The 27,740-nt window shown below is 36.6% G+C and overlaps 1 protein-coding gene across 3 annotated transcripts in view; it reads right to left on the bottom strand.

Annotated features, from left to right (window-relative positions):
- Positions 1 to 3,191: 3,191 nt before the first annotated feature.
- The window catches only part of DNAJC10 (DnaJ heat shock protein family (Hsp40) member C10), a 42,908-nt gene continuing 18,359 nt past the window's right edge, over positions 3,192 to 27,740 (bottom strand). For 2 of the 3 annotated variants that reach the window (XM_024561461.4, XM_024561462.4), the window contains exons 11-23: positions 26,571 to 26,660; positions 25,680 to 25,793; positions 25,129 to 25,243; positions 20,178 to 20,305; positions 19,089 to 19,205; positions 13,952 to 14,053; positions 12,539 to 12,694; positions 11,430 to 11,563; positions 10,348 to 10,401; positions 9,934 to 10,081; positions 8,660 to 8,779; positions 6,747 to 6,851; positions 3,192 to 5,582 (exon numbers count right to left, since the gene is read on the bottom strand). In XM_024561461.4, the coding sequence (XP_024417229.2) occupies positions 5,571 to 5,582; positions 6,747 to 6,851; positions 8,660 to 8,779; positions 9,934 to 10,081; positions 10,348 to 10,401; positions 11,430 to 11,563; positions 12,539 to 12,694; positions 13,952 to 14,053; positions 19,089 to 19,205; positions 20,178 to 20,305; positions 25,129 to 25,243; positions 25,680 to 25,793; positions 26,571 to 26,660 (1,395 nt within the window). In that variant the 3' untranslated portion in view covers positions 3,192 to 5,570. The remainder of the gene's footprint in view (positions 5,583 to 6,746; positions 6,852 to 8,659; positions 8,780 to 9,933; positions 10,082 to 10,347; positions 10,402 to 11,429; positions 11,564 to 12,538; positions 12,695 to 13,951; positions 14,054 to 19,088; positions 19,206 to 20,177; positions 20,306 to 25,128; positions 25,244 to 25,679; positions 25,794 to 26,570; positions 26,661 to 27,740) is intronic. The other variant, XM_071220674.1, reaches the window with a different exon arrangement.

Below are 27,740 nucleotides of genomic sequence, written 5' to 3'. Positions count from 1 at the left end.
GATGACACTGACAGGAAGCAATATCTTAAATGCTCCAGAGAATGACAATGTTGCATTTTTTCTATGCATTTAAAATTAAGGAGGGAACACAGGAAGATTACATGATGGGGGAAGAAAACAAGGCAGGTATTGGATTGCAGGACAGGTAGAGATTACACGCTCTCTGAGGGTGGTGACCTTTGTAGCAAAGGTGTGTTAACCTAGATGCACAAGAACAATGGACAGGGATAGTGTAAGGCAGGGATAAACTTTATATTAAAAAATTTATATGCCCGGGGCATGACTATCCACTATGACCTGCTTAAAAATTTATGGTCAGATCACCCTGTGAGGTTACTTTCTGGAGAATGCTTTTTTCATTCACAGTATTAACCTTTACCTGTGATAGTTACACTTTCATGTTTTCTTGTTACTAATTAATGCTCTTTTGTTTCAGCTTCAAGAAGTCTCTTACCATTTTTTTATAAGGCCCATTTAATGGTGATGAACTCCTTTAGCTTTTGCTTGTCTGGAAAACTTTCTCCTTTAATTCTGAAAGATTTTTAATTGCAGTTTTTCCTTTTAATACTCGACACATGTATCAGACAGGCTCTCTTCAGCTGAAAATCTGCTTACAGTCTCACAGGGGTTCCCTTGTACCCAACAGGTGGTCTTTCTCTTGTTGCATTTAAGATTCTGTCCTTGTCATTAACTTTCGGCAATTTAATTATGTCTTCTTCTTTCTCTTTAGATTCATCTTCTTTGGAACTCCATGGGCTTCTTTGCTCTAGTAGTTAAGTTCTAGTAGATACCTACTTTTTCCAGGTTAGGGAAGTTTACAGTCATTATTTCTCCAAATAAGATTATGCCCCTTTCTCTGGGTGCAACCCATATAATACAAATATGGTCTGCTTGATAATGTCCCATATGCTCTCTTCACTTTTTTTCTTTTGGTTGCTCTGATTGGATGAATTCCTCTGTGACTTTGCTAATCTTTTTTTTTTTTTTCTGCTTCATCTAGTCCGTTATTAGGTCCTCTTGGATTTTTCAGTTGTTACTGTATTTTTCACCTCTGTGTTTAGTACGTTCTTATAATTTCTACTGCTGTGACAAATTTTTCCTTTGCTCATGCTGTGAGACCTGATCTTGCTGAGCATCTCCATGACCGTATTTTCATTAAGGCCTTTTTCTGAGTTTTAGCTTTACATTTTTATTGATTTTTATTTGGAACATATACTTGTTTCTACTTTTTCCTTGACTGTGTTGGTTTCTATGGATTAGATAAAGCAGCCACTTCTCTGTCTGGAAGGAGTGGTGTAGGAGATGAACTTCATTGTTCAATTCTACTGTAGTTCTTGACTACCTCTCAAACCTTTGTGATTGTCTAAGTAGCACTTTTTGTTCTTAATTGGCTCCCAGTAGTTGAGGGAGTGCCAAAACCTGTCATTGTCCCAAAGGGGAGGAGCTCAATCAGCACTTAGATGCAAGCTGATTGGAAGGCACACCCTCAGGCGGCAGCTTTAAAAAGTATGCAAATGTACCACTGTTGGAGGAAGAGTGGGAGATAACCCACTGGACAATTTTGAGCTGTCTCTATAGTCCTGTGAGACCAGTAGATGTAAATACCACTTGGCCACCAGGCGATCAAAGCGGTGTGGCAGCCACAAAAGCTGTGGGACACTAGATGTCTGCAAAACCTTCCCTGGAAAGTACAACCACCTCAAGTGAGGCAGAGGGAGAACACAGAGAGAGTGTTATCTTTAAGTGCCGCAGTCAGATTCTAGAGGTGTTAAATTAGAAGCCAAACCCCCAAGTTGAAGCCTTTAAGATCGCAAATAGGCCTCTCACACAGAAACACTGGGTGCATTTCAGTATGCTGCCTTTGCACGGGATGTGGGGGAGGGGAGGAGGTGAGCCAGGGTGAGTCCACGTAAGCCTGTTGACAATTGTTTCTTAATTCGCTATAAAGCTTGTCGGTCTCATGGACATAGGTCCTGTTGCCTTTCAAAGCTGGATGTTTTAGGGGCCTGCCTCTCAGGTCAAAGTTTTAAAAGTTGGGACACCAGATGTGAGGTCCAAACCTTTTGCTCCTCCAAGAAACTGGAAGCTGAGTTTTGTGCTGGTTGTGTCACTGGCCCAGAGGTGGGGCTGGATGCAAATCGTGTCTCCGTCTCTCCGACCCAGTACATCCTGGGGTTTACTGTTCACCTGATGAGTGGAAGTCACTCAGCTAGTTTCTGTGTTTCCTTCAGACAGAACTGTTCTGTACGGGGCTGCAAATTTCGTGTGTTCTATGAGAGGAGGTGAGTTCAGGAACCTCCTGTGTTGCCATCTTGTACTGGAACCTATTCATTCTTTAACCCCCCCCCCCCTTTTTTACCTCCTCAAATAAAATGTCTGGAATAGCTTAAGCATGTGCTATCAGTAGTTAAATAACATGGAACTTTTTAAATTTTTTTTGAGGGCGTTAGCACAGACCTTTCTGAATGATCACTAAACACCGGAACAGCAGGCTACTAAATAATACAGTCCCGGATTCATCAGTGATGTGAGCCCATGTGCCATCAGCCTCAGCCATAATTTTGGTTGGTTACCACTCAGTACATCTAACAAGGGGTTGGGGGCAGCATGAGTGCAGATCCACCCTTTGACATAAAAATAAATGACTTGAGCCATTTTTTATATGCCATCAATAATACATTTATACTTAGCTTGGTGGCTGACCTTTTGTCATTACTCATTTTGGAAACAAGTTTATTCACAAGAAGTATTGGGGTATATTTAAGTTTTGGTCTATGAGTAAAGTATATACTACCAGAAATATTATTTTTTTCTTCTTCAGAATCAATTTGTTCCTTTAGGTATTATAGAAAGTTGAATATGCATTTGGTTAATTGAAACTTTGTATTACTTCTTAACTCTCATGATGGGCTGAATATAAGTATAATTTAAGACACTTATCTGACTTTGTTCATATATATAAGGAGCAAAACTAGATTAATTGCTGTATAAAAATTCTGTTAAAATGGTATGAAAACATACTACTTCCTCATTGAAAACTTTCCCACACTAAATAGCTTTGTAAAGGTGTCTGATAGGAAACAATGTAGTAACTCTTTTCAGATGAATGCACTTCAAAGAAAATTTCCACTTTGCATACTGTCAGAAAACAAAAAAACAATTTTAAGAAAACCATTACAATATAAAAGTCATTATACAATAATTATTTCATTTTATTTTTCCTTTGTCTTAATCATATACTTTAAGTAAAAAAGATAGGAAAGATGTTCAATAAAAACTGGGAAACTGAGATAGGCAAGCATCATTAATGCCAAAAACAGAAATTCCAAATGGTTTCACATAGCCACGTAATCAAATGCATCTGATTTTCACACCCAGCTGCCCAACAGCACGCAGCCCGCTCTGCTGGAGATGTGCCGTGTTCCTCTGCGCTAATGCAGCCATTGAAACCTTGAATTCTGCCAGCTGTTTTTAATTACCCAGTGACGCTGATAGGACTGAAGAAAATAGCCTCTTGATATATATTACTAATACGATACACATTACTTAACGTGACTCCCAGGTAGCGCTGGCCTCAGAGCCGATTCCACAGGTATGCACTTAGGCCAAATTATAGGATATATAATTTTACTGCTTTATGTACTGCTTAAGATGTTTTTCAATTAAATTTGGAATTACAGGTAGTAGTATACAGTCACTTATATGCTGGTCATGGATTCAGGGTCAGAACTGTGAGTGACATAACCTTGGGAGACGGGGCCGATGCCTTCACTTCCATTGTCCCTCTTCAGTGTCCAGCACACTGGTGTTCATGTGACTGGTACCGTAACTCAGTCGGTATTTACCAGGGCGTCCTTAGGCATTCCATTTTGGGATTCTTTGTAGAAACAAGCTAATTTAAAGAATCTTCTAGGCTTTGAAAATTTAATGAATAAAAGGCACTTGCCATTATTGATCATAATTCAACAAGGTTAAATTAAGGCTCAAAGTGGCAATTCTTCTGTATGTGCCTACCTGTGTAAAATGAAATCCAAGATAAGGAGGTAAGAAGTACACTGAAAACAATATGGGAGAGACTACAAAGAATAGGGTTACACTCGAAAATAAAAAAAATCTATTACTTTTTCTATAAATTGTAGTTGTAAATATTTATAAGGAAACATTGGGGAAGGAGGTAAAGTGGTATTAAAAAAATAAACAAAACTCTTCCAATATAATAAAGCATAATCCTAATAAGTTTTTGGGAAAACTGAGTATTTCTTTTTAATTCACTGACCTCTTTAGATTTATACTGGGGTCTTTACCATCCCATACACCCTGAATTATATCTAACAATGTTTTGTTAAAAGGCAAGGAAACAGTATTTGGATTGAGTCTGAACAACTGAGAAACTAAGAGGTCTCATCCTTACATTTATATATTTAATTTTCTTAGAAAAATAACTTGTTATTGTGCCAATATTTATCTGAACACAGCAGCCTCCAACAGTAAATTAATAATTGTAATGACCGTAGTATTACAAGGATTATAGTGAAACAAACTGCAAAGTTCTCTTTCCTATCTGAATAATGAAGAGACCAGACAAGAGTAAAAACCAACTAGGAATAAAAAGGCAAATGTAAACAAAGATACACATCAAAAGAGTCCAGAAGGCAAAACCATAAATATTAGAAAGATGCTTCAAAGTAATTTACTAGCACAGGGAAAACTTTTATGAAAAACAATTAGAAAATAAATTAAGACATATCTTTAAAATATAGAACTCTAAATACTTGATATATTTGGGATACTCTACAGTGTTCTGTTAATTGATAAACATATTTTTTCCCGCAGATATTTCTGAATGCTGCAGTAATCTATAGAATTTGTTTACTTACTGTAAAAAATTTTGTCTCAATTGTGAAAAATTAAAATCAATTATTCAACCTTTAAGAAAAAAAATGAAGATATCTTCACTATAATACATCATGAAAATAGGATATCTATTTTGCCACATCGTATTTTTTAAATGAAATATATGGTTAGATAATCAATTTTAAAGAATTGTTAGAAGAACGGGCGACTGAAAACCAAGTTCTCCCTTTTCAGGTGAGTCACGACACTGTAAGTGATGGAGTTCACATTGTACAGCTTAGGCATGTACGAGCAGAGTAGGCTCGCGTTCGAGCCAGCCAGCCCAAACACCATTTCCAGTGGTCAGCAACCTGTGGCCTGAGGACTGAATGTGGCTTGTGGCCTGTTAGTGGATGGCCCTCAGCTAAGAATGGTTTGTACATTTTTCAAAGGGTTGTAAAACAAAACAAAACAGAACAGAACAAAACAGCCATATGTGACCAAGAACTGCATATGGTCTACGAAGCCTAAAGTATTTATGATCTGACCCTTAACAGAAAAAGCCTGCAGACCCTTCATTCATACCAATGTTGTACGGAATTTCGATGGTGCAATGACATATCCACGATACTGTTCTTCTCTTCCCACCACGGATGTAGCAGCGGTCTAAAAAGATGTCTTCCGACGTCACCACTTGTCAGAATTTCTTTCCATTTTTTCCTTCATCTTCAATGTCATTAAAGCTCATCCTTCAATAATAATGTAAAAGTAATTGAAAGAGAAAAGAACCATGAGTTTCTAATATTAAAATAAGGTAAAATACAATAATATGAACTAACCAAGATTTTACCTTCTCAAAAATAATTACTTTATATTCTTATATAATGGATCACCACATACAAAATGTACCTCGCCTACCTATAACAATGCTAGAGACAAGGGTATCAGGTAGTTCGTACTCGCCCGTGACAGACACTACCAGTTAATTACAGTTTTACACTTTCAAGGTCGTATTTTGATGTGCTCTTTAACTAAATTTCAGTTAAGATATTCTGATTTATGAGTAACAGTGTTTTCTATTTCAAATGTTTAACTTAGATAAAAGCCACGATTTAAAAAATAAAATGAGTTGAAAAAACATAGCTAAACCAAACTATCAGAAAAATATTTTTGTTTACTGAAACCACGAAAATAAACATTCTCTCTCCTAACTTTTAGGTTTGGATACAGTATAATTCTGGCAGTAGGCTTTAAGGCTTTCCATATTGGGGCCTGCGGTTCCAATGATTCTATAGAGCCGGACGTCTCAGGCCCTTCCAGGCAGTGCTGTTCTTTTGTCCTTTCACCTCACAGGAAAGAATCCAAGAAACCCCCAGGTAATTGCATCAAATTCTATTCAGAAAGCACTCAAACATTCCCAGACTCTTTGGTCTGAGTCTGTCCGAGAATGACAGTGATTTAAAGAAGACAAAAATAAACAGCCTTTCCAAAGTGTAGCAGGATAAAGGTTGTACTACTTGATAGGTTAAATCTCAAGGAGAGGCCCAGGTGAACACAGGCCCCAATGTATCCTGACTATACCAACAACAAAAGACTATTTGTTATCCAAATGTGTCAAGAGGCTCCAGTATATTTATTCCTACCAAGTCCATGTTTTACTTATATGTGAACAAAATTTCAATAATTTCTGGCCATAGTCATTATTTCTTCTTAAATGGTTTTACTTGTCTAAATTTCTAAGCATCTCTGTGTCTAGTGGTTATACTTGAGTCTCATATTTTCCTAAGAAGAAATTTCCAACTACTTACTATTTTTTTGAAGCTTCATTTTACCTGTTTATTAATACATATAAAATACAGGAAGAGTAAGTTTAGATAATGTTTGCCAAAGTCAGCTCTAGATTCAGTCCTTACCTTATTTCTCTTTCCATCTTTTTGGAGACTTTCCAATTTTTCATGTATTAAGTTAGCAATTTCTTTTGCATCTCTGGAATCTATTTGCTCTCCCCAAGTATTTCTCTAAAATTAAAAACACTTTTCTTATAATCTTTTAAGTATCTAATTAAAACATGACATTTCCATCTAAGAAACTCGATTAAATAGTCCTTAAAGTTCTAACTGTTCAAAATTGAAATTTCTTCAAGGAAATAATGCCACAAAAGCACAGTTAACCCTTACTTACCTGAAATAAATACTATGATACTGTCATGGGAACATGTCAATCAATTCCTTGGAAAAAATGCACTGCTAACTCAAAATGCCTCAAAACACCTAAGTTGTGCAAGAGAACTCAAATCATTCTAGTCTAACATAACCACTGGCACAAACAAGACCATGACTAACTACAGCAATGGAAAGCAATGTATATCCCTGGTTCTCATCTGCCCACAGCAGGAAGGTGGCTAAAAAGCTGGGGAAGGAACAGGCCAATGTACCCAACTCTTGCTTATCTGGGATCTGCAGCCACCTGCTTCCTTCCTTGTGGAGGGAACCCCACATTTGTAAGTTAGGATTTTGTCTCTTTGTAAAGCTGCCCACCTTGGTTTGCCTTTCTGTTTATTCCAGTCGTTATTTGGCTTTGGCCCTCTCACCTGGTCTGGACTTCTGGATGCCACACCTGTCTTTCAGTTTGGACAGGATATTCTGGGTCCTGATCTGTCCCCTGGACTCCTCTGGACACATGGTAACATCACCTCCCTCTATGGTCTGATCATTTCTGTGACTGCTCATTATATTGCTATTTCCCCAACATCTTTTTACACGAAAAAGCCCGTTTATCTCACCAATTTCTCAGCAGTTCTGAGAACTGCGAGGTAGAGCTAGTCATTTCAAAGAAAGAAATACTCAGGCTCAGGTTCAATCTCCTTTCCCCACAAGTTATGTCTACCCTAGGCTGTTCTTAACAGAGAGTTAGCCTCTCGGACTACTCAAAATCCTTCACTGAAAAATCTAGATGCCTCGCAATTCTAGATTTCTGAAAGTTGTCATTAATTTCTTTATTTAGCTCTATTTCAAAATGTATTATAATTATCAATAAACAACATGAGATCTTAATCTGATATTCTTAAAAAGTATATATTAAAATATTTGAAATTATCTCATGTTTTACCAGAAAACAAGAATATAGTACAAAGTAAACATTTATTCTATTGTCAAAAATGTCATTCTTTTACTTGGGAAGACAGCAAAGGTAATGAGTACTTTCAGCCAGCAATTACACTGGCTGACAGACATATGCTTGTGTATTAAGAATCATAGAAGTTATCCTCTGAATTTTAAGATCATTGGTAGATGTCTAGTTTCTTGTTGGGGGGAAAAAATGTCATTGGCCCAAAAAAGGAATTATGACTGAACCAAGGGACCCTCACATTTATCTTGTAGCCTAAACCATGAATAAATAGTAATGTTCAGGTGCTAAGGCTATTGCAAAAGTACAATAGTATACTACCCTTTCTTGGAAAAATAATTCATTTTAAAGGTAATATATGTTAATTCTATAAAAGTAGGAAATATAAAACTTCATAGAAAGTAAGCACCTTGAATTCTATTACCCATAGAAAACCACTATTATTATTTTGGTATGTCATACAAGTAATTTTCCTGTTCACGCGTATAAAAATTTTAAGGTAATGGAGACCATATCAACTGTGGGACCAATAAAACTTTTAAAATCTCGCCGTGTATATGTAAGGACCTTGTTTCAGTAATGTGCAATAAGTAATGACAAAGGGAGAAGAAACTACAGAAAAGCATTACTCAGACTAAAAGAAAAATCTTTGGTGCTCGGCCTGCTAAAGGAAAGGAACACAGGAAAAACCCGCACGTACCTTGGCCCTTTCGTAGGGATACAGCTTAACAGTTGGGTAGGCCCTGATACCAGCGTTCTGGCATATCTGAGCATAAGCCTGACAGTCTACTTTTCCAGCTTTCACTTTTCCTTTAATCATCTGAAAAAAGAAAGATATGGTTTACTATTCTCTTTGTCATAAAGTACTTTGGCAAACACAAAGCAAGGTGATAACTAAAAATTTCCAATTTCTATAAACCCAAGGATTTGTGACTTAAAAAACAAGTCCAATCAAGTAAGATTGCTTTTGAATAAGACTGCTTCCAAATTCTTACTGGCTCTTTACATTCCTATTTGTCCAGCAGCACCTCTCTAAAAGCAAATAAACTCTCCTTTGCCTCACCAAGTAAATTGAGCAGCTTTACCCTAAATATCTCACCTTCTTCCTGGTAACCACAGCTTGTCCGCCATGGCACAGACATCCCAATTCTGTCTGCACTCATCTTGTGGAAGGCTGACCACTTCAGCTACACTCTCCAGTCCCCTCCCGGTCAGATCTCTCACTCTCTTTCTCTTTTTTTTTACCTATGAATAATCATTTTATTGTTTTTTAAATTTGAGTGGTTTTATATTTTTTAAAGAATATTGTATTGATTATGCTATTGCAGTTGTCCCATTTTTTCCTCCCCTTTATTCCCCTCTACCCTGCACCCCTCTCCCACCAGCATTCCCCACCGTTCATGTCCATGGGTCATACATATAAGTTCTTTGGCTTTTCCATTTCCTACACTATTCTTAACCTCCACCTGTCTATTTTGTACCGATCATTTATGCTTCTTATTCCCTGTACCTTTTCCCCATTTTCCCCCACCCCACCTCCCTACTGATAACCCTCCATGTGTCTACACCACCCTGAATGTGCCTGATCTCCTCTGATCTCAGAAGCTAAGGTGGGGGGGGGGGGTGCCTGGTTAATACTTGGATGGGAGATCTCTCTCTCTTCAGCATATACAAATACGATCAAAAAGGATTCCTTCCTAACTGCAGGGAAGAGGAAGTAGGGAACACGCAGACGAAGTGAAGCTTTTGGCTGTTAAGGTTAGGTAGGTGATGTTGTCATCCAAGGCAGAGAAGGTATTAGCTAAATTTTTTAATAAAGAATAAAATCGACTGCAAAGATCAGAGTTATAAAAATAAAATAGTTTTTAAAATTCAGAGGAAACATTTAACAAAAACAAATATTTAAAATGTTTTAGCTAATTATTAAAACATACATGTAACTTCAACTTATTTTAGTAGCTAGGCCAGACTTACCCGAGCCAAGAGCTCAAACTCGGGAGCAAAGTTCTGGCAAGGTCCACACCAAGGAGCATAGAAGTCAACCACCCAATGGTTTTTCCCTTGTAAAACTTTTTCATTGAAGGTCTGAGGTGTTAGATCTATGGACGCTTGAGGCAAAAATCTGTGGTGAGGAATTAATGATTTTTCATTATACAAAACCAAAGCAAACTTCCAAAATATAAAACTGCAAAACTTCCTAAGTTAAAAATGACTTCAAAGAATGACAGTGTAATAAACCACAACCTTATCTTTGTGAATTCTAATTCTTTACTAAGTTTTTTAAAATGTTAGAATTTCAAACAGCTCACAGTAACTTTAAGTACAGACATAGAGGAAGGTCAATGGCATTGTGTCCATTTTATACAATGATGTATTTTAATTACTCACCCTAGGCCCCAGATTCGTAGGGAATAGGCATCCCTATTCCAACCATTGTAACTACTGCAAAAAAGAAGAAATATTAAGTTGTAAATAATAGTTTTCATTATTGGCTATATTCAGAAAATCATCTCATTGTAGCAACTGAAAAGATTAAGTGTAACCCAATGACTTTAGCATCTCTCTTCTCAGTTATAACTACATACGAACACTACTTACATGGATTCCCAAATAATATGTTTCACTAGTCTTAATGTATTTGTGTGCTCCAGACTGACGTCAGTGTCCAGCTGCCTGCTGGACATCTACAGGCCCGAGGTAATGACAAGACTCAAACGTCCGAGGATTTAGTTTCCAAATCTTTACTCTGGCTAGAACTGTCTATAAAATTCCTACCCACTTTTAAAAGCCATATCAAAAGCTACCTCACAAATGTAGTATTTCATGATTTTTTTCCCTCATAGTTGTGATCCCTTACTCTTTGAAATCCATGGCTCATTTTTACTTTTTAAATACTCATATATATTCTCATATATATACTCATAAATACTCAAACCTTTACTCATAAATACTCATATATACTCACATATATACTCACATATATTCAAGGCAATATATTCTGCCTTGCTTTTTTCTCAGTGTCCTACCTGAAAAACCATGTGGTGTTATGGAAAAACGGGCACAGACAGAACTGGGTTCACCCCAACTCCAAACCTCAGCCGCTGTGACCTGAGCTCTTTGATTTCTCTAGTCATAGGAGGGGTAATAATTTTTGTTTCTCAGGGTTTGTGTGAGGACTAGTGGAAATAATGTGAGAAAAGATCTAGTATAGTGCCTGAAACTCATCAGGAACCTAACAGATATTAGTTCCTGCTCTTACTTCTTCCTTACCAGACTGTCAGCTGCATGAACAGCGGAACTCTTCGACTCTCTCGTCATCTTCTGAGGTTCTCATTAGCACACTATCTTAGACAGGGGCTCCCTCAAAACATTGGTTGGCTTAGCATTTATTTATTCAGGATAACTTTTAAATTTTAACTGTATAAATAAATGACTGTAATAAATGTCTTCAAATTTTAGATAATACTTACTGATATTGATAACCTTTATTTGATTTGGGGGGAAAAAATCTTATCTCAGGGTATCTCTGAACATTTTCTTCGGCGCAAAAAGAATGATACTGTTGGCAGTCTATGCTGCCCACAGTGATCAGTCCAGCTAATGTCTATAAAAGAAAGAAAAAGGGATAAAGAGGTCAAAGGGATAAGAATAAATTTACCTCCATAATTACTTTATATATATTTGCAATAGAGAAACTGTCACTATGAGATAGTTACTATATTATGTGTTAGTGATTTTCATCAAATAAAGATGAGTAAGGGCTTAACACATAATAGAACATAACCTAGAAATCTAATTTTGTAGTTAAGAACTTAGTGCAATTATTGCATATTAAATAACTGATTTCATTTACCTACTACATATGGAAAATAATACCTTTCTAAAATTCAAAGTATTAAAACCAAGAACTAAGGGAGGTCTTGGCAATGTTATTTCAAAGGCTGACGTTTTCAAATGGAGACACAGGCTGTGGGGAGCATACTGATTAGTATCTGAATTTTGAAATTTTAATGAATAGAGAACAAAATTGTATTTATCTCAAATGTTAAGATACCAGAAATCACTTTAACTCATAGGTTTCTTAATTATTTTTTAATCTTAGAAAAAAATATAAAAGAGTTACTACATTTTCCATTCTGGTACTTAAATTTTAATTCCTTTCTAATCTTTCACGATTTATATAACACTATTTCTATGTGAGTGAAATTTAAAAAATCCAATGTGTCATAAATCAAGGCTATTTTTTGTTTTTGCTTTTAAGTCCTACAGTTGTGAACAAACTATGTATTTAAGATCTAAAAATAAAAAATCAGACACATTTCATTGAAAATAAAGAAGTCTGGGCTGACTTGGGCAGAAACCTGGCCAAGAATGGGTGGAGTGGCATACAGAGAGGGCGATTATCCTCTACTGTCTGCCTCACAGACAGACACGGGGTGCCATCTAAGCGGTATGGTCAGACTGTGATTAAATAAGCCATAACCTAGAGGTGGGCTCACTCATCTCAATTTCAAAGTAATTCTGTTAAATAAGCATCCTTAGTGAATGGTAAGATGTAAAAGAAACTAGTTTACTATACCCGGGCCATTCTTTTCCATTCTGGCATTAAAACTTGACATGGGTGACACCACGGAGAATAGAAATCAACCATCCAGACCTCGTCATGTTTTCTTTGTTTAACTAGTTCATTGAAAGTAGCAGGTGTCAGGGAGATCACTGAAGGGTTCCTAAGATCCTAAAGACAACATAGCTTTCATTGCAACTGATGTAAAAACAAAGTTTTTCATATATTCTTGGCAAATTAGAAAAAATTGTTTTAAATGATAAAAAGATACCTAAGGATATTTTAAAGAGAATCTATAGTGAATTATTTTTAAAAGGAAGAAATAATCCCTAATTTATTAACTTTGGATTTTGACTATCAGTCTTCTTAAATCAAGGTATATTTTGTTGCTATTCCTATGTATCACTAACATAAAGAGATAACTTTATTTAAGATTATGAGTAGATGAGGCAAGACTTCCAAGAGCTGCCCAGATGTCTACATTAGCCACAGTCAGTTCTGAAACCAATGAATGGTTGTAAATGACCCATTATTTAATTAATAATGGAAAGCCTACTCATCTCTTTTCCTGCTACTCTGACGGCAGAAACTGCACAACCTCTCGACAGATCACTTGTTCCAATGCTGTTTTAACACAGCTTCAGTCTGTCATGATTGGGTAAAATTAAGGAAGATGTTAGCTTTTCCCTGGGGAAAACAATCAAAACTGAAAACTATTTTCTAGAGGAGGAAGGAGAGAAGAGTAGAACAGAGAATGGAGTGGTCACTACATAAATAATAAGCTTAAATTTTTCATTCTTAGGAAGCCCCTGTTAATTATTTTAGCCAGTCAAGACTATTGGTGGAAAAGAAGGAGAGGCTCCAGGTACAGGGCACTTCTGCGTGATTATAATCACACAGGCATGGCATAGCTGCCCAGGCTGGAAAGAGGCCCTCCAGTGGGGGCTGGGTCAGACTGCCCTTACCCATCCACACATTGCCTGGATAATAATGAGCTTACTCCTATCTCATCTATATGGGACCTAAAAGAAATAAGCTGTGGTGGTTCTATCTGAGAAAACATGGAGGGGGCGTGGCAAAGCTTTATGAAAGATTATTTCATGTATTTAATAAATAGTTGTGTCTACTAAGTACAAGACACTGAACTAGGTAATAAACAAAACACAGACTTATTCTTAGTGTTTATAGTAAGTATATATTAAAACATTAGAAAAATTTAAGAAATTAATTTTCTTGTTAGAAAATGTTTTGGCACAAAAGAATAAATCCTGTTATTAAACATGATTAAATATTTATACAAAGTGTACACATACACAGAAGGATCTATAGCCATGAACTTATGTCACCTCTACACTTCATAATACTATAGAACTAATTTAAAATATGTCTATGTGACAACTGTAACTGAACAACAATAAAAAAACCTACCTCGATGAACTCCAAGATCTGTTCGGCGGAGTGGTGTCCTTCGTATTCGTGCACGTTGGACTGGTTGAACACCACTGTTGTTGGATAAGCCTGGATGTTATACTGTTAAGAATGAAAAGACAAACTAAACATGATTTTATACATTTAACCTATTTGTTTCAAAGTTATAACCAGCTTGCCTTTATTTAAGTAACAGTAAGATTTAAAAAACCCATTGCTAAATTGCTGGTGACCGAAAAATTTTAGCTCAGCCAATTTTTGCAAAGGAAATGATACTGCTGAATACCTAACCCTTATTTATCGGTACTCCACTAGATACAAAATCCATCGGCATGAAACATAGAGAAGTGAGCACGGGCAGTTAGGGCTTGGTGCCTTTTTACTCTCCAGAACTAAGATGCATAAGGCTGTAAAGAGCAGGGTAATTTCTAGCACAAGTCACTTCTGATGCCCTAATAAATATTTCAATTGTCTAGAGATAGAAGAAAATCAAGAAAATAGAATAGCATGAATAAAGAAATATATTAATAATTAACGTGAACATAACTATACTTTAGGTTAAAGAATTATGAATCATGTCCTAAGAATGTGGCTACTTTTTATTCTTTCTATTCAAGATAGCTTTTGTGGTACAAAACACTACAATTTCCTCCTCAGAATTAACAGGAACTAAGTCAGGAAGCATTTCTTTAAAGTTTCAATTTTTATTTATTTTTTAAAAAGTTAAAAAGAGAGCTGTAGATTTGCCGTAGTTGAACTTTACATCTTTAAAGTTGGCCCATTTATTAGCAAAATGGAATCTCTGACTAGGATTAAAACATAATTTTAGATTTATTTATTTTTAGACAGAGGGGACCTGGCCCACACCCCAGGCGTGTGCCCTGACCGGGAATTGGTTCAGTGGCCTTCCGGTTTGCAGGGCAACTCTCAACCCACTCAGCCACATCAGTCAGGGCTCAAAAGTAATTTTAGGAAGAATAATGAAAACATTTGTCAAACTTCTGTAAAATGAGTGCAAATATCAACAGTTCATTACATTAATAAAACAATTAAATGTAACATTTAAGAAGCGCTTACTGTGTGTCTAGCACTTTTTCAGCACTTCAGCGTGTAGTTTCGAATGTGTTTCTCACGACTACACTAGGAGCAGCTAGAATTTCCAGGTCATCTTTATGGATGAAGTCACTGAGGTTTTGACAGGCTAAGCGACTTGGCCAGGACCCACCAGTTAGTGAGTAGTGAATCCTGGCTTGTTCTGGGTGAATCAACAGCATAGTTTTATACCCTTGCATTTTACTCGACTACCTATAGGCTATTTAATAGTTGAGATAAAAAGTAGAAAAACTTTGGGGTGGAGGGATGGGGAGAAAAGGCATACAACTGTAATTGAATAACAATAAAAATTAAAAAAATAAAAAGTAGAAAAACCAGAAGAATTCAAATTAAGATAATTACTATATCTTTGCTTAGCATACAAGGAATTCAAAACCAAAGGCCTGTTTATTTCATTTTAAACTATTTTAATAAAATTTCAAAAGAAAATAAAAAGAGAATAATCTAACAAATACCCACATATCCCTTCCCTGTATTTAAGGAGGACTAGCTTTTTTTTTTGCCACACTGGCAGACTGCTGAAGTTCTCTTTCTTGATCTCATTCCTTCCCTTCCCGACACTGGGAGCAACCTGTAATGTTTGAGCATTTAAAAGCTGTCTGTAATTTTATCAAGTTCTCTATACTGTCCTCAAACCTGCTTTTTTCCATTTTCCATTGTGTTTTTGAGATTTCCCCAAACTGGTGAAGAGCGATCAGGTTTTAAATGCTCCACTGTGTGACTGCATAATTAATTTATCCATTTACCTGCTATTGTGAGAGTTCCGAATTTTTTGTTAATTTGATTACATGGGGAGGGTACAGGGCTCTTTTGATAGTTTGTTCTTTCTTGATGACTAGTTAAGTTGAAAAATTTTCACATTTTTTACACTTTTTGGATTTTCTCTTTTGCAAAATGTCTGTAAACTTTTTTTCTCTATTTAAAAAAAATTATTTATAATCTTCAAATATTCTGGACACTACGGCTTTGTTAGTTATATGTGTTGCAAAAACATCTTCAGCCTGTTCTGTTAAGTTTATAGTGTCTTTTTGGCAATAGTTTTAACATTAATGTAGTCAAATTAATTCATATTCATTGATTTTTATATTTAATTTTCATGTACGGGTAGGGTAAAAAATTATTCCTCATACAGATGCTAAAAGCATTTCATCCTACATTTACTTCCATTTATCTTTTTAAAAAAGTTTAGTTTTTATGAATCTTAATTTAAAATACACACAAAAGCAGAGAATACTAAAGTCTCATGTACTCTCGTGGCTACAAAAATAATTCACTCATGGCTACTCTTAATTCATCTACATCTCTTTCAATTTTAGTCCTACCCCAAGATTACTTTAGAGAAAATTCCAGATAATTTATCATTTCATCCATAAATATTTCAGTATATTCAAATATATGGACTTTCCTCCAAATATATCCACACTATCATTTTCTTCCCCTGCCAGCATATTGTTTTATTGTTCAATTACAGTTGTCTGCATTTACCCTCCTCCACTCCCCCCACACCTCAGCCACCCCCACCTCCCTCCCCTGCTTCTACCCCTCCTTGGTTTTGTCTGAGTCCTTTATAGTTGTTCCAGAAAACCCTTCCCCCCTCCCCCCATTATCCCTTCCCTCTTCCCCTCTGGTTACTGTCGGATTGTTAATTTCAATGTCTCTGGTTATATCTTGCTTGCTTGTTTTGTTGATCAGGTTCCACTTAAAGGTGAAATCATATGGTATTTGTTTTTCACCTCCTGGATTATTTCACTTAGCATAATGCTCTCCAGTTCCATCCAAGTTGTCACAAAGGGTAGGAGCTCCTTCTTTTCCTTCTGCTGCGTAATATTCCATTGTGTAAATGTACCATAGTTTTTTGATCCAGAAATTTACTGATGGTCACTTAGGTTGCTTCCAGCACTTGGCTATTGTAAATTGTGCTGCTATGAACATTGGGGTGCATAGGTTCTTATGAATTGGTGTTTCAGGGTTCTTAGGGTATAATCCCAGCAGTGGAATTGCCTGGTCAAAAGGTAGTTCCATTTTTAGTTTTGTGAGGAAATTCTGTACTGTTTTCCACAGTGGCTGCACCAGTCTGCATTCCCACCAACAATGTACTGGGGTTCCCTTTTCTCCACAACCTCTCCAAACACGTGTTATTTGCTGATTTGTTTATGATAGCCATTCTCACTGGTATAAAGTGGTATCTCATTGTGGTTTTAATTTGCATCTCTCTGATGGCTAGTGATGCTGAGCATCCTTTCATATGTCTCTGGGCCCTCTGTATGTCCTCCTTGGAGAAGTGTCTGTTCAGGTGCTTTGCCCATTTTTCAATTGGGTTGTTTGTCTTCCTGGAGTGGAGTCGTGTTGAGTTCTTTCTATATTTGGAGATCAAACCCTTTTCTGAGGTATTGTTGGCAAATATGTTTTCCCATACTCTTGGTTCTCTTTGTAATTTGGTGCTGTTTTCTTTAGCCATGCAGAAGCTTTTTATTTTGATGAGGTCCCATTTGTTTATTCTTTCCTTTATGTCCCTTGCTTTAGGGGACATGTCTGTGAGGATGTTGCTGCGTGGAATGTCTGAGATTTTCCTGCCTATGTTTTCCTCTAGGACTTTTAGGGTGTTACAACTTACATTTAAGTCTTTTATCCACCTTGAATTTAAATTTGTGTATGGTGCAAGTTGGTGATCGAGTTTCATTTTTTTGCAGGTAGCTGTCCAGGTCTCCCAACACCATCTGTTGAAGAGGCTATTTTTCCTCTATTTTATGCTGCTGCCCTGTTTGTTAAATATTAATTGACCATAGAGACTTGGGTTTATTTCTGGGCTCTCTAGTCTGTTCCATTGATCTATGTGTCTGTTCTTATGCCAGTACCAGGCTGTTTTGATTACAGTGGCCTTGTAATACAATTTGATACCAGGTATTGTGATCCCTCCTACTTTGCTCTTCTTTCTCAAAATTGCTGCAGCTATTTGAGGTCGTTTATGGTTCCATATGTATTTTTGAAGTGTTCTATATCTGTGAGATATGTCATTGGTACTAATAGGTATTGCATTGAATCTATAAATCGCTTTGGTAGTATGTCCATTTCGATCATGTTAATTCTTCTAATCCATGAGCATGGTATATGCTTCCATTTGTTTGTGTCTTCCTTAATTTCTTCAGTGTTGTCTAGTTTTCTAAGTATAGGTCTTTTACCTCCTTGGTTAGGTTTATTCCAAGGTACTTTATTTTTCTTGTTGCTATATCAAATGGGAATTTTTTCCTGATTTCTAAGTTAACAATAATTCCTGAAAATCATCAGATATCTTGTCAGTGTTCAAATTTCCCCAATTCGCTCTTTATTGTTGCAGTTGGTTAGTTTGAATTGAATCACATGATGCCTAAACTTGCATTTGAATGGTATGTCTTTTAAGTCTTTAATCTTCTTCCACTTACAAATATCTGTCCAATAAACTAGGTGCTTGTCCTATGAGGTTGTCTGTGCTGGGATTTGCAAATTGCATGCCTATACTGTCGCAACCAGTATCTCTCGGTCATTGGATTGTTTATACCCTGACAGATGTGATGACTTGATTTAATTTAGATTTGATTCTTCTTCCCAAGACTATTTTACAGGGATAACTCTATACTTTCATCATGAGGTATAAAATTTCTAGTACTTCTTAGAATGAAAAGAGTGAATATCAACCTCCTATCTCATTCATTGTTTTAATTTCCTTCTATTAGCTACAATTACAAAGAAAGCTAAAGAATAAAGCTATAGACTACCAAGAGGTAATATTAAGTTAAAAAAATATAAGGATCTTAAAATAATTTAAAAATCATATATTTCATCAATTTGACTAAATATTTTCCTGAGTTTAATAAGACCATATCTACATTTAACTACATATATTATTCCATGCTTTATCCATCATAATTTTGTATAATTTTGTTAAATTTGTTTAAACAATTTGTTACTACTCTAAATGTAGATGTGTGTTTGAAAAAGTTGTTATTTTAATATTGGATTGGAATACATTTGTAATGCGTTGCCTTACCATGTTACAGAGCCCCTCATGGACTGTACAATCTAGTGTACCAAACTTCAGCTGACCATAAAGATGCTTTGATGCTTTTCGTAACTCTGGCAATAAAGCTCGACACGGTGGACACCACTGTAAGAGAAAAAGTATTTATAAGCACTGAGCCAAATGAAAAAAACAAAAAAACACATCATTTTTGCAATAAGCAATAAGCTAAGTAAGACAAACTATTCTTACTTGCCAATTTTATGCTTTATACTAGGTCTGTCCAGAAAAAGTCTAGCTATTGTCCATATAATGAGAACGGTTTGCACAACATTGATGTAATCTGGCAGCCAAGGACAGTGGACTGGAATGTGCATGCATGAACAATGACAACATCACTGCACTTGTCAGTGGGTGTGGTAGACACTGCTGAGTGAGCATGTGCACTGTGTGGCCGTTGCATTCAAAATGACTGAGTGAGGAGAGCAATGAATCTGCATCAAATTTTGTGTTAAGCTTGAACATTCCTCTGTGTAAACTATCTGGATGATTCAGAAGGCTGCACCTATGGGCATCTGGTGACTGGCACCTTCATCACAACAATGCATCTGCTCTTGCATCACGTCTTGTGCAGAGTTTTTTTGCAAAACATCAAATCACCTAGGTGATTCAGCGGCTCTACAGCCCAGATTTGGTGCCCTGTAACTTCTGGCTGTTCCCAAAACTAAAATCACCTTTTGAAAGGGAAGATTGAGATTCAGGAAAATATGACGGGGCAGCTGATCGTGATTGGGAAAACTGTGTGAGGTCCCAAGGTGCTTACTTTGAAGGGGACTGAGGCATCATTGTCCTGTGCATAATGTTTCTCATATCTTGCATCTTCTTCAATAAATGTCTGTTTTTCATATTACATGGCTGGATACCTTCTGGACAGACCTCATATACTTAATCCTTAGAGAGGTAAGTACATCAGTGCTCTCTTAGATGCAGTACATGGTAGTAGCCAAAACTGGACAACACAAATCTAGTACCCATGGTTCAAGGTTATCTAGAAAATATCTTTTTGCTATAACAAGAAAATCTGACAATATTGAATTTTGACAGATAAAAATAACTTACAGGGGCAAAAAAGTCAACAAGCCATGGTTCTTTGTGATTGGCAGGAAAATTCTGAGGTCCAAGTGTGGTAACATGAGAATGAACACTTTCTTTGGCAAAGGCAAGTATATCATAGAGAATCTTCTTTCCTTTGAAATGGAGTAACAGAAAAGTTATAAATCCACATTCTGCCTTTTATTCATAAAAACATTTCAAAGTTTTTATGCTTAAAATACTAAAAGGAAAAAACCTTATGAACAAATTGATTTTGGTGAGGTTTAAATGTTCTGTAAGCTATACATACAGGAGCACCCTTTCCTTTACCCTTGTTTCTCGGAGGATGCAGTTAAAATGTCAGTATCTTTTTGAAAATGTTGATTCATCCTCAGTGGCAGAATTATAACTTCCTTGCAGTATTGATTTCTTTATGCTTATCTGATCTATTCCTATGGTCTAACTCCTAATTCTGTTTCTTCAACCTAGACTTCTATTATGAATTCACATCCTGTATTATCAACTAGCTGGTGGAAAAAGTAACCTGAAATCATATAAACATTTCAAACATAAGACTATGTCCAAACTGAAGTTATCTCCCCCCCACTGCTTCTTACTTTCCCTATCTCGGCAATGGCATACTCATCCACTAGGTGCCTAAGTAAGATTTCCCAGAATGATTCTTGCCTTCTTCCTCTGCTCCTGTGTCACAACTCCACCCATTCCACCTCTTGCTATCTCCAACCGCAGTTTAGGCTGCTGCCGAAATTCACTTTGGCTTACTGCAGTGATGAAGGTGGTCTTTGTGTTGTTTCTTAACTAACCCATTTCCTACATTGCTAACACAAAAAACATTAATCATGCTGCCATTGCCTAAAGATCATATACAGGACCCGGCACAAATAATGTCCCCTTTTTTATTACAAAAATCACAAGCATGTAACTCTGTAAGGTAACAATACCACACTCAAGCACACCATATAACATTTTAGGTGAAATGTTCAAATTAAAACTATAAATTATTACACCCATATTATTACCCTACCAACCACAATCAAGCAGGCATTACTTCTGTCGGACACTGTACTTCTTGGCTTGACAAGTAATAGCTTTCTCAACCAGCACATAGTCCCTTTTCCCATGTGCCCTTTGACTTACTCACTCAATGGTCAATATTAAGTCAAGTACCTATGATATCTCAGACCCTGTTTTAAGTGCCACAGGGCATGCAAAAATATAAAAGATACAGTCCTCCTTGAGCTTACAGGTCAGTAGAAGAGACAATTTCACAAATATTTAAATACGGTGATAATGACACCACATTCTCCTTTTTTCCCCACTCTTCAGCTGCTGCTTCTTGAATTGTTTAACGAATTCCTCTCTTAGCTTGTCCCTTAAAAGTGATACTTAGAGCCCTGATCTTGTCCCTCTGTTCACTCACACAAGCTCATCCTCCTTCAAAGCTTCAATTCTGTGATGTGATTATTACTTATATTTACATTTTTAGCCCAAATTCCTCTCCTTAGGCTCAGGCCTATACTCAGTTGTGAACTGGGGGCGTCTACTTCGCATCAACTCTTCCTCCAGTGTTGTTCTCTGCAGGAAGTGACACAGTCAGTCACTCAACTGTCAATTCACCAAGTCAGAAACTTGGGTCTTATCCTCCCCTTCCCCCATATCTAAACAATCATTGAGTTATACTGATTTTTGTATTCCTGTTATTTTAAAAATCTGCCCACTTTTTCCATCCACATTATTTAATAAGCAGCCATTTTCCCTTACATAAATGATTGCACCAGGCTTCTACCTGCTCTCCCTTCTTCCAGTCTTGCTTTTATCCACTCTAGGCTTCCAGTCACCTTTCTAAAATGCAAAACTAGTAAAAGCGTATCTCTGTTAAATCCATGAATGCCTCTGCTGCTTCGTCCTCAGCACAGAGTCCAAATTCCTTTACCTGACAGGCGCAACACACAGCTTGGACCCCTGGTGCCCTCTCCACCCCCAAGCCTCATTCTTTTCCAACACTCAACATTCCAGCTCCCCTGTCTTGCTTTCTAATAACCGAGGCTCTCTCTTAAGAGTCCATGAATACAATTGCTGGTTTCTTTGCTTAGAATGTGTTTGTCCCCTCTTTATTTAAGTAACCGTTACCTATACTTTAGATCTCAAGGAAGAGATTGCTTTCTGTAACCTCAGAAAATTACTCCTCTTAAATGCTCTTCCTAGGTGTATCCCATGCGTATCTCTCGTGGCAGTCAGTCTCCAAAACAGCCCCCAGTGATCTCCGCCTCCTATACTCTTACCATTGTTGTACCAGAGTTGGTGTATGTGACCAACAGAATATGGTGGATGCAGGGTCCAATCCTGAGAGACACTGCTGCTCCTCTGTGTGTGTGCCTTTCTCTGATCATGCATTCTGGAGAGGACAGCTGCCATACTGTAAACAACCCCATAGACAGACTCACGTAATAAGAAACCGAGGCCTGTGACTATCCCATGAGCCAGTGTGGAACCAAATCCTCCGGCCCCATTCTACCCTTCAGATGACTAGAGGCCTCACCTACCTTGACTGCAACCTCATGAAAAGACCTGAGCCAGAACCACTCAGCTAAGCTCTTCTCAGATTCCTGAACACCAGACACTGTGTGAGTTAATAAATGTTGTTTAAGTCACTATTTTTTGTGGTAATTTACTACTCAGAAATAGATAATACTCCTCACTTAAGGCATTTTAAAATATGACCACTGACTTGTCTGCTTTCCTTACTAGTCCATAATGTTCTTTAAGGCAGAGATTAAATATATTTCACAATTTTTCCCTCTCCCTTGTATAACTGGCACATGCAAATGACCAATACCTATTTAAATCCAAAGAAATGATATAAATGATGCTATAAAATTAGTGACAGCACACAAAAGAAAGTACACCACGTGGGGATTCCTGGTGTATTTCCTGGGGGGGGGGGAGGTGTTAGGCCAAGTTTTGAAGGGTGACTTGGAGTTTGCTAAACAAAGGGGTGGGCAACAGTAGGTCTGCAGTTGTTCGTATGGAGGATACAATGAATAAATACAAGACTAAACTCTGTTTCACGTACTCACGAGTGTAAACCTACTTTTACCAATGCCTATATTTTGAGGGGCAGGAAGGAATGATTACAATGCAGGAGGAAGAAAAATTCTGTATGAAGGCACAGAGTGAAAGAACATTGTGTTTTCAAGGATCCTCAAGTAGCTGCAGCTACGATTACTTGGAAGGGCAGAGATGAGCGGTAAGGCCAAAAACGCCGGCAGAGGCCGACTGTGAATGCATCCTGTGAATTTAACTACGAACTACTGAGTTCCTACTACATACCAGGCACCACTGTAGGTGCTGGAAATAGAGTGATGAGCAAAACAAACTCATTGCTCCTGTGAGAAGAAATCTGGGGTCAAGGCAGAAAAGTGACATGAGAATGTTCTGGATGTTCAAGGGCAATAAATGCAAATAAAACCAGTAACCAATTGTAAAGAAGAAAGGCTATGAAATGGAAAAATGTATCAGAGGATGATACTGTACATGAAGGAGATGACAGACCTGAAATAAGGCTGCAACTACAGAGAAGAGGGGGAACCTGAGCAAGATTTTAAAGGTAAAAAAAGAACTCCATTATTAAAACTTGGCCATTTCTAGCACTTTAAGTAAGGAGGTAACATTTAATTAGCTGTAAGCCTAGGCTTTGGAGCGGACATATTTGGATACAAAAATCTACCTTGACTGGTTACTGGTTGCTGCCATGGGCTAAAAGTTACTTAACCTTTCTCAGTCTCAGGTTTCCCCCTCACTGGATTGTTGTGAAGATAAAAAAATGGAAGTGCAAAAGTATGCAAAGCCTTTAGAAAAATGTCTACCTTAGAGAAAGTGCAGAATAAACAGTAGTTATTACTAGGATTACCTTGCCAAGCAAGCTCTGTTCATAGAGTTCCTACGGCCTAAAGGGACAAAGTCCTTGTTCTCCTGTACTTCCTTTGGGAAACTCAGCATTCAAATGTCACCTCAATTCGCAGAGTACCTCCTGACCCATACTATGCAGAAGTCTCTCTATTAGATTTTATTAACTTACACATAATGACCATCACAATGGTTTTCACAATTGTTTATGGATCTCCTTCCTCTCACCTGCACTAGATATTTTAAGCTTCTTGAGAGCAAAGTCCATGTCTTACAACTTTGCATTCCTAACACCTGAAACAGGGTTTGTCACGTTACAGGCAAATATCTGTTATTTGCTTAACTGTGTGATAGTTAATAGTCTGTCTCTTTTGCTACATCTCACCTTTTCCAGGACAGGGACTATGATGTATCCCAAACCCTAGGAATTGGAACTTTGTTGAATGAAGAGCCAAAGTCACAAACAAGCTGAAATGTGGAAATGTAGTTATAAATTCAAGAAAGATGACAAAACAGTTAAGGGAGATGTTTGGTGGTCCAGCTGAGGAAAAATCTGAACAAATGCCTGTAAATTGCCCATAATGGCTGAGATGCTACATTTAGCAAACTGGAGTGAAAACTGTAGGTGCCACTTATTTTTGTCGACAACCAAGAAACGCACTTGAATTCCTCCCTGGTCTTCCATGTCACCACAGTTCTTGCTGAAACACTGATCAAAAGTAAAGAGTACAAAATAACTAATTCAAAGTGTCTTTCCCCACAAGAAACAAATTTACTGATAAATGAGAGCAAAGTTATTTATAAGTATGTCCATACAATACAAGGCAAAAAGTAAAATTACAAATTACAGTCCTACCTTGTTTTATTGTGCTTTGCTTTATTGTGCATCACAGATGTTGTGATTTTTACAAACTGAAGGCGAGACCCTCCACTCGCAAAACAATTACAACTTGCTTTATTCTGTGGGTCTGGAACCAAACCCACAATATCTCTGAGGTACGCCTATACTATTTGAAAATGAAGATAAATTTTTTCATTTTTTCCCTCTTACCATGATGAATTTCATATTCTTTGGTTCCCTGTCCTTTAAACACTGCTAGACACGGCTGGAAAACATAGAGGTCACTGCAGACGGCCGGCGCGGAGGAACAGTCAAACTTGCCAATCTGGGGTAGAAAGAGAAGGTTCAATTCGATGAAAATAAAATCTTCTCCATACAATTGAGTATTCATAAAGGTAATCCCAAAATGATATTCCTCTAACAACACAGTTTCTAAACAGAAGTTAATGGGCTGTAAATATAAGAGACAGAAATAATTCACATTTAACACTGAAACTCAATTTAGTTAAAAAATGTCTCCTAGAGTTCAAAAACCTGAGATAATATAAGGTTGTTAAGACAGCCACCCTTCTAAAAATGTAGAGAATATCTTCGGGTGGGGAGAAAAAAAACCTCTTCATGTAAGACACCAGAAGCAGATAAAAAAGAAAAAGGTTGACATTTTCATATATTGTGGAAGAAAACTAGTTATTTAAAATATAATTTTATGTATTAATAAGAAAGCACGCTAGCAGAAAACTGGGCAGAATAATTTTTCTTACTTGAATATGTTCATTTTTAAGTAGAGTCTTTAATTTCTTCAACTCAGGATCAGTTGAATTTCCATTTTCTCCAAAATAAAAAAATAAGAGCCATCGATGATGAGCCAAACGATCCTTAAAAGTGATTCAGTAAATTAAAAAGTAATGTTAAAGACAGAAAATTCTGAGAGTTCTAGTATTTACTTATTATTCTCTTAAATTAATTTTAACAATCCTACCCATTACTTCAAAATAATGTCAAAAATTCGGACATATCCATATTCTTATTTTGTAGTTTATTTGGAATAATGCTATGTAAATCAATCACATGAAATTAGAGAAGGATAAGAGTCATTACATTATAAAATCTTAATGTAGACAACTGTGCCAGAAAATGGTTTATTTTACAATAATGTAAAAAATATTTGCTCTATGGTTTTAAATGCATATAGCCAAAGTGTTGGGAGGTGGGGCAAGTCAGCTTTTTCATGTTTACCAGTCTGGTGGGATAATAGACTTAGAAAGCTTTGGGATCAGTAAGTAGGAAAAAAAATTGGTTCTACTATAAACTAAGTATTTCTCAAGCTGCTTCTTAATTTCCAGTGAATAATATAAATAGTTCTGTAAGCAAGAACATAAACTCCCAAATCAAATCCAATGGCTTTGTGATCACAATCTTGCCTTTTCTGACACCCCTGAAGCCTTTTGGGACTGGTGAGGCTTTACAAAGTTATAGATCCTCTCTGTAACCCCAGCAGCGCCAGCAATTAGAGTGCAACTTAGAGCTGGCTCAGATGTAACCCTTTGAAAGTGCTACTTTCTCTCTGGTGATGAATAAAGTAAACGCTGATTTTAAAATACTAAGACTTGAAATGTTACCAACATTACTATTAATTATTACAAAAATGTTACCTCTAGTGTGTCTGCCGAAAGTAGTTCAAAATCTGGAAGATTATGCATTATTTCCAAATATATTTCTTTAGCATCCAATGAATTAAGAAACTAGAATAAAAGAATCATATTGTACTCTTTTTAATCAACATCCATTTATGTCATTGTCTTTGGTTTTTTTTGTTTTCACAAAAGAATTTTTAAGAAAAATGGTCACAGAAGTTAAACAATTTTCAAGCTATTTATCCTAAATGTTGTCTTTCCCTCCTCTAAAAAAACTATTACCGTATTTTGGCAATTATTAAAAATTGTATAACTTAGCTGTTTCTTTAAAAAAGTGATGTAAAACAAATTCCATCATTAGGTGTTTTATTACCTAGAATCTTCTATTAACTGACCTGTGAATTCTATAGTAATCCTCACAATAACCTAGAGAACTTCTGAATCATGAAGAAAAAGCTGTATTACATATATTATGTTCAATGCAATTTTAATGCAAACCATGTTTTAGAATGCCAACACTTTACAAATCCTTTAGGAATTGTTAAAAAACTAGAACAGTTGATGATCCAAGACACTCACACCTCAACCAATAATTAATAGGAATTAAGATAAGAACTTATAACTGGAACTTACAGCTGGAAAATTAGAATGGACCTTGTTTATTACAGAGGTTTTCAGAAATAATGTCCAAAAAACCATGAGTTTTGCAGAGTAAAGTATACTGATAAAAATCTTATTTTAAATACGTTTTAGATCAAGGTCTCTTCTTTAAAATACAACCGTCTGAACAAGGCGCACCTCCCTTCTAACACATCTCATTTACTTCGGTCTGTACTTTACCCTCAGTGCATTTTCTTACAGAACGATCTCTGTTGGTCTAATGCTCAATGAAGTGGCTGTTACTGCAAAGAGTGCAGAAGTGGTTATAAAAATATGTATGAGCTGAAAAGACAGTTTAATGTATATCTTTCCTTATAAACAATCCATGTTTGAAAATTCAAACACAGTATTGACAAATCTAAAACTCCATTAAAAACTTGTAGAAACTACCACTGTATTCACAGTTTAATTGTGCTTGATAGAAGCATAACCATATGGACAGAAACAATGGGAATAAGAACAGAAAACTCAGTTTTTTTCCTGAAAACTTTTTAAATCTATAGCATAAATATTCTGAAAACTCTTTAT

Source organism: Desmodus rotundus, chromosome 2 (genome assembly GCF_022682495.2).
Source record: "Desmodus rotundus isolate HL8 chromosome 2, HLdesRot8A.1, whole genome shotgun sequence".
Taxonomy (NCBI): domain Eukaryota; kingdom Metazoa; phylum Chordata; class Mammalia; order Chiroptera; family Phyllostomidae; genus Desmodus; species Desmodus rotundus.
Note: the sequence above shows the minus strand (reverse complement) of the source record. Positions and strands in the feature narration are given on the sequence as shown.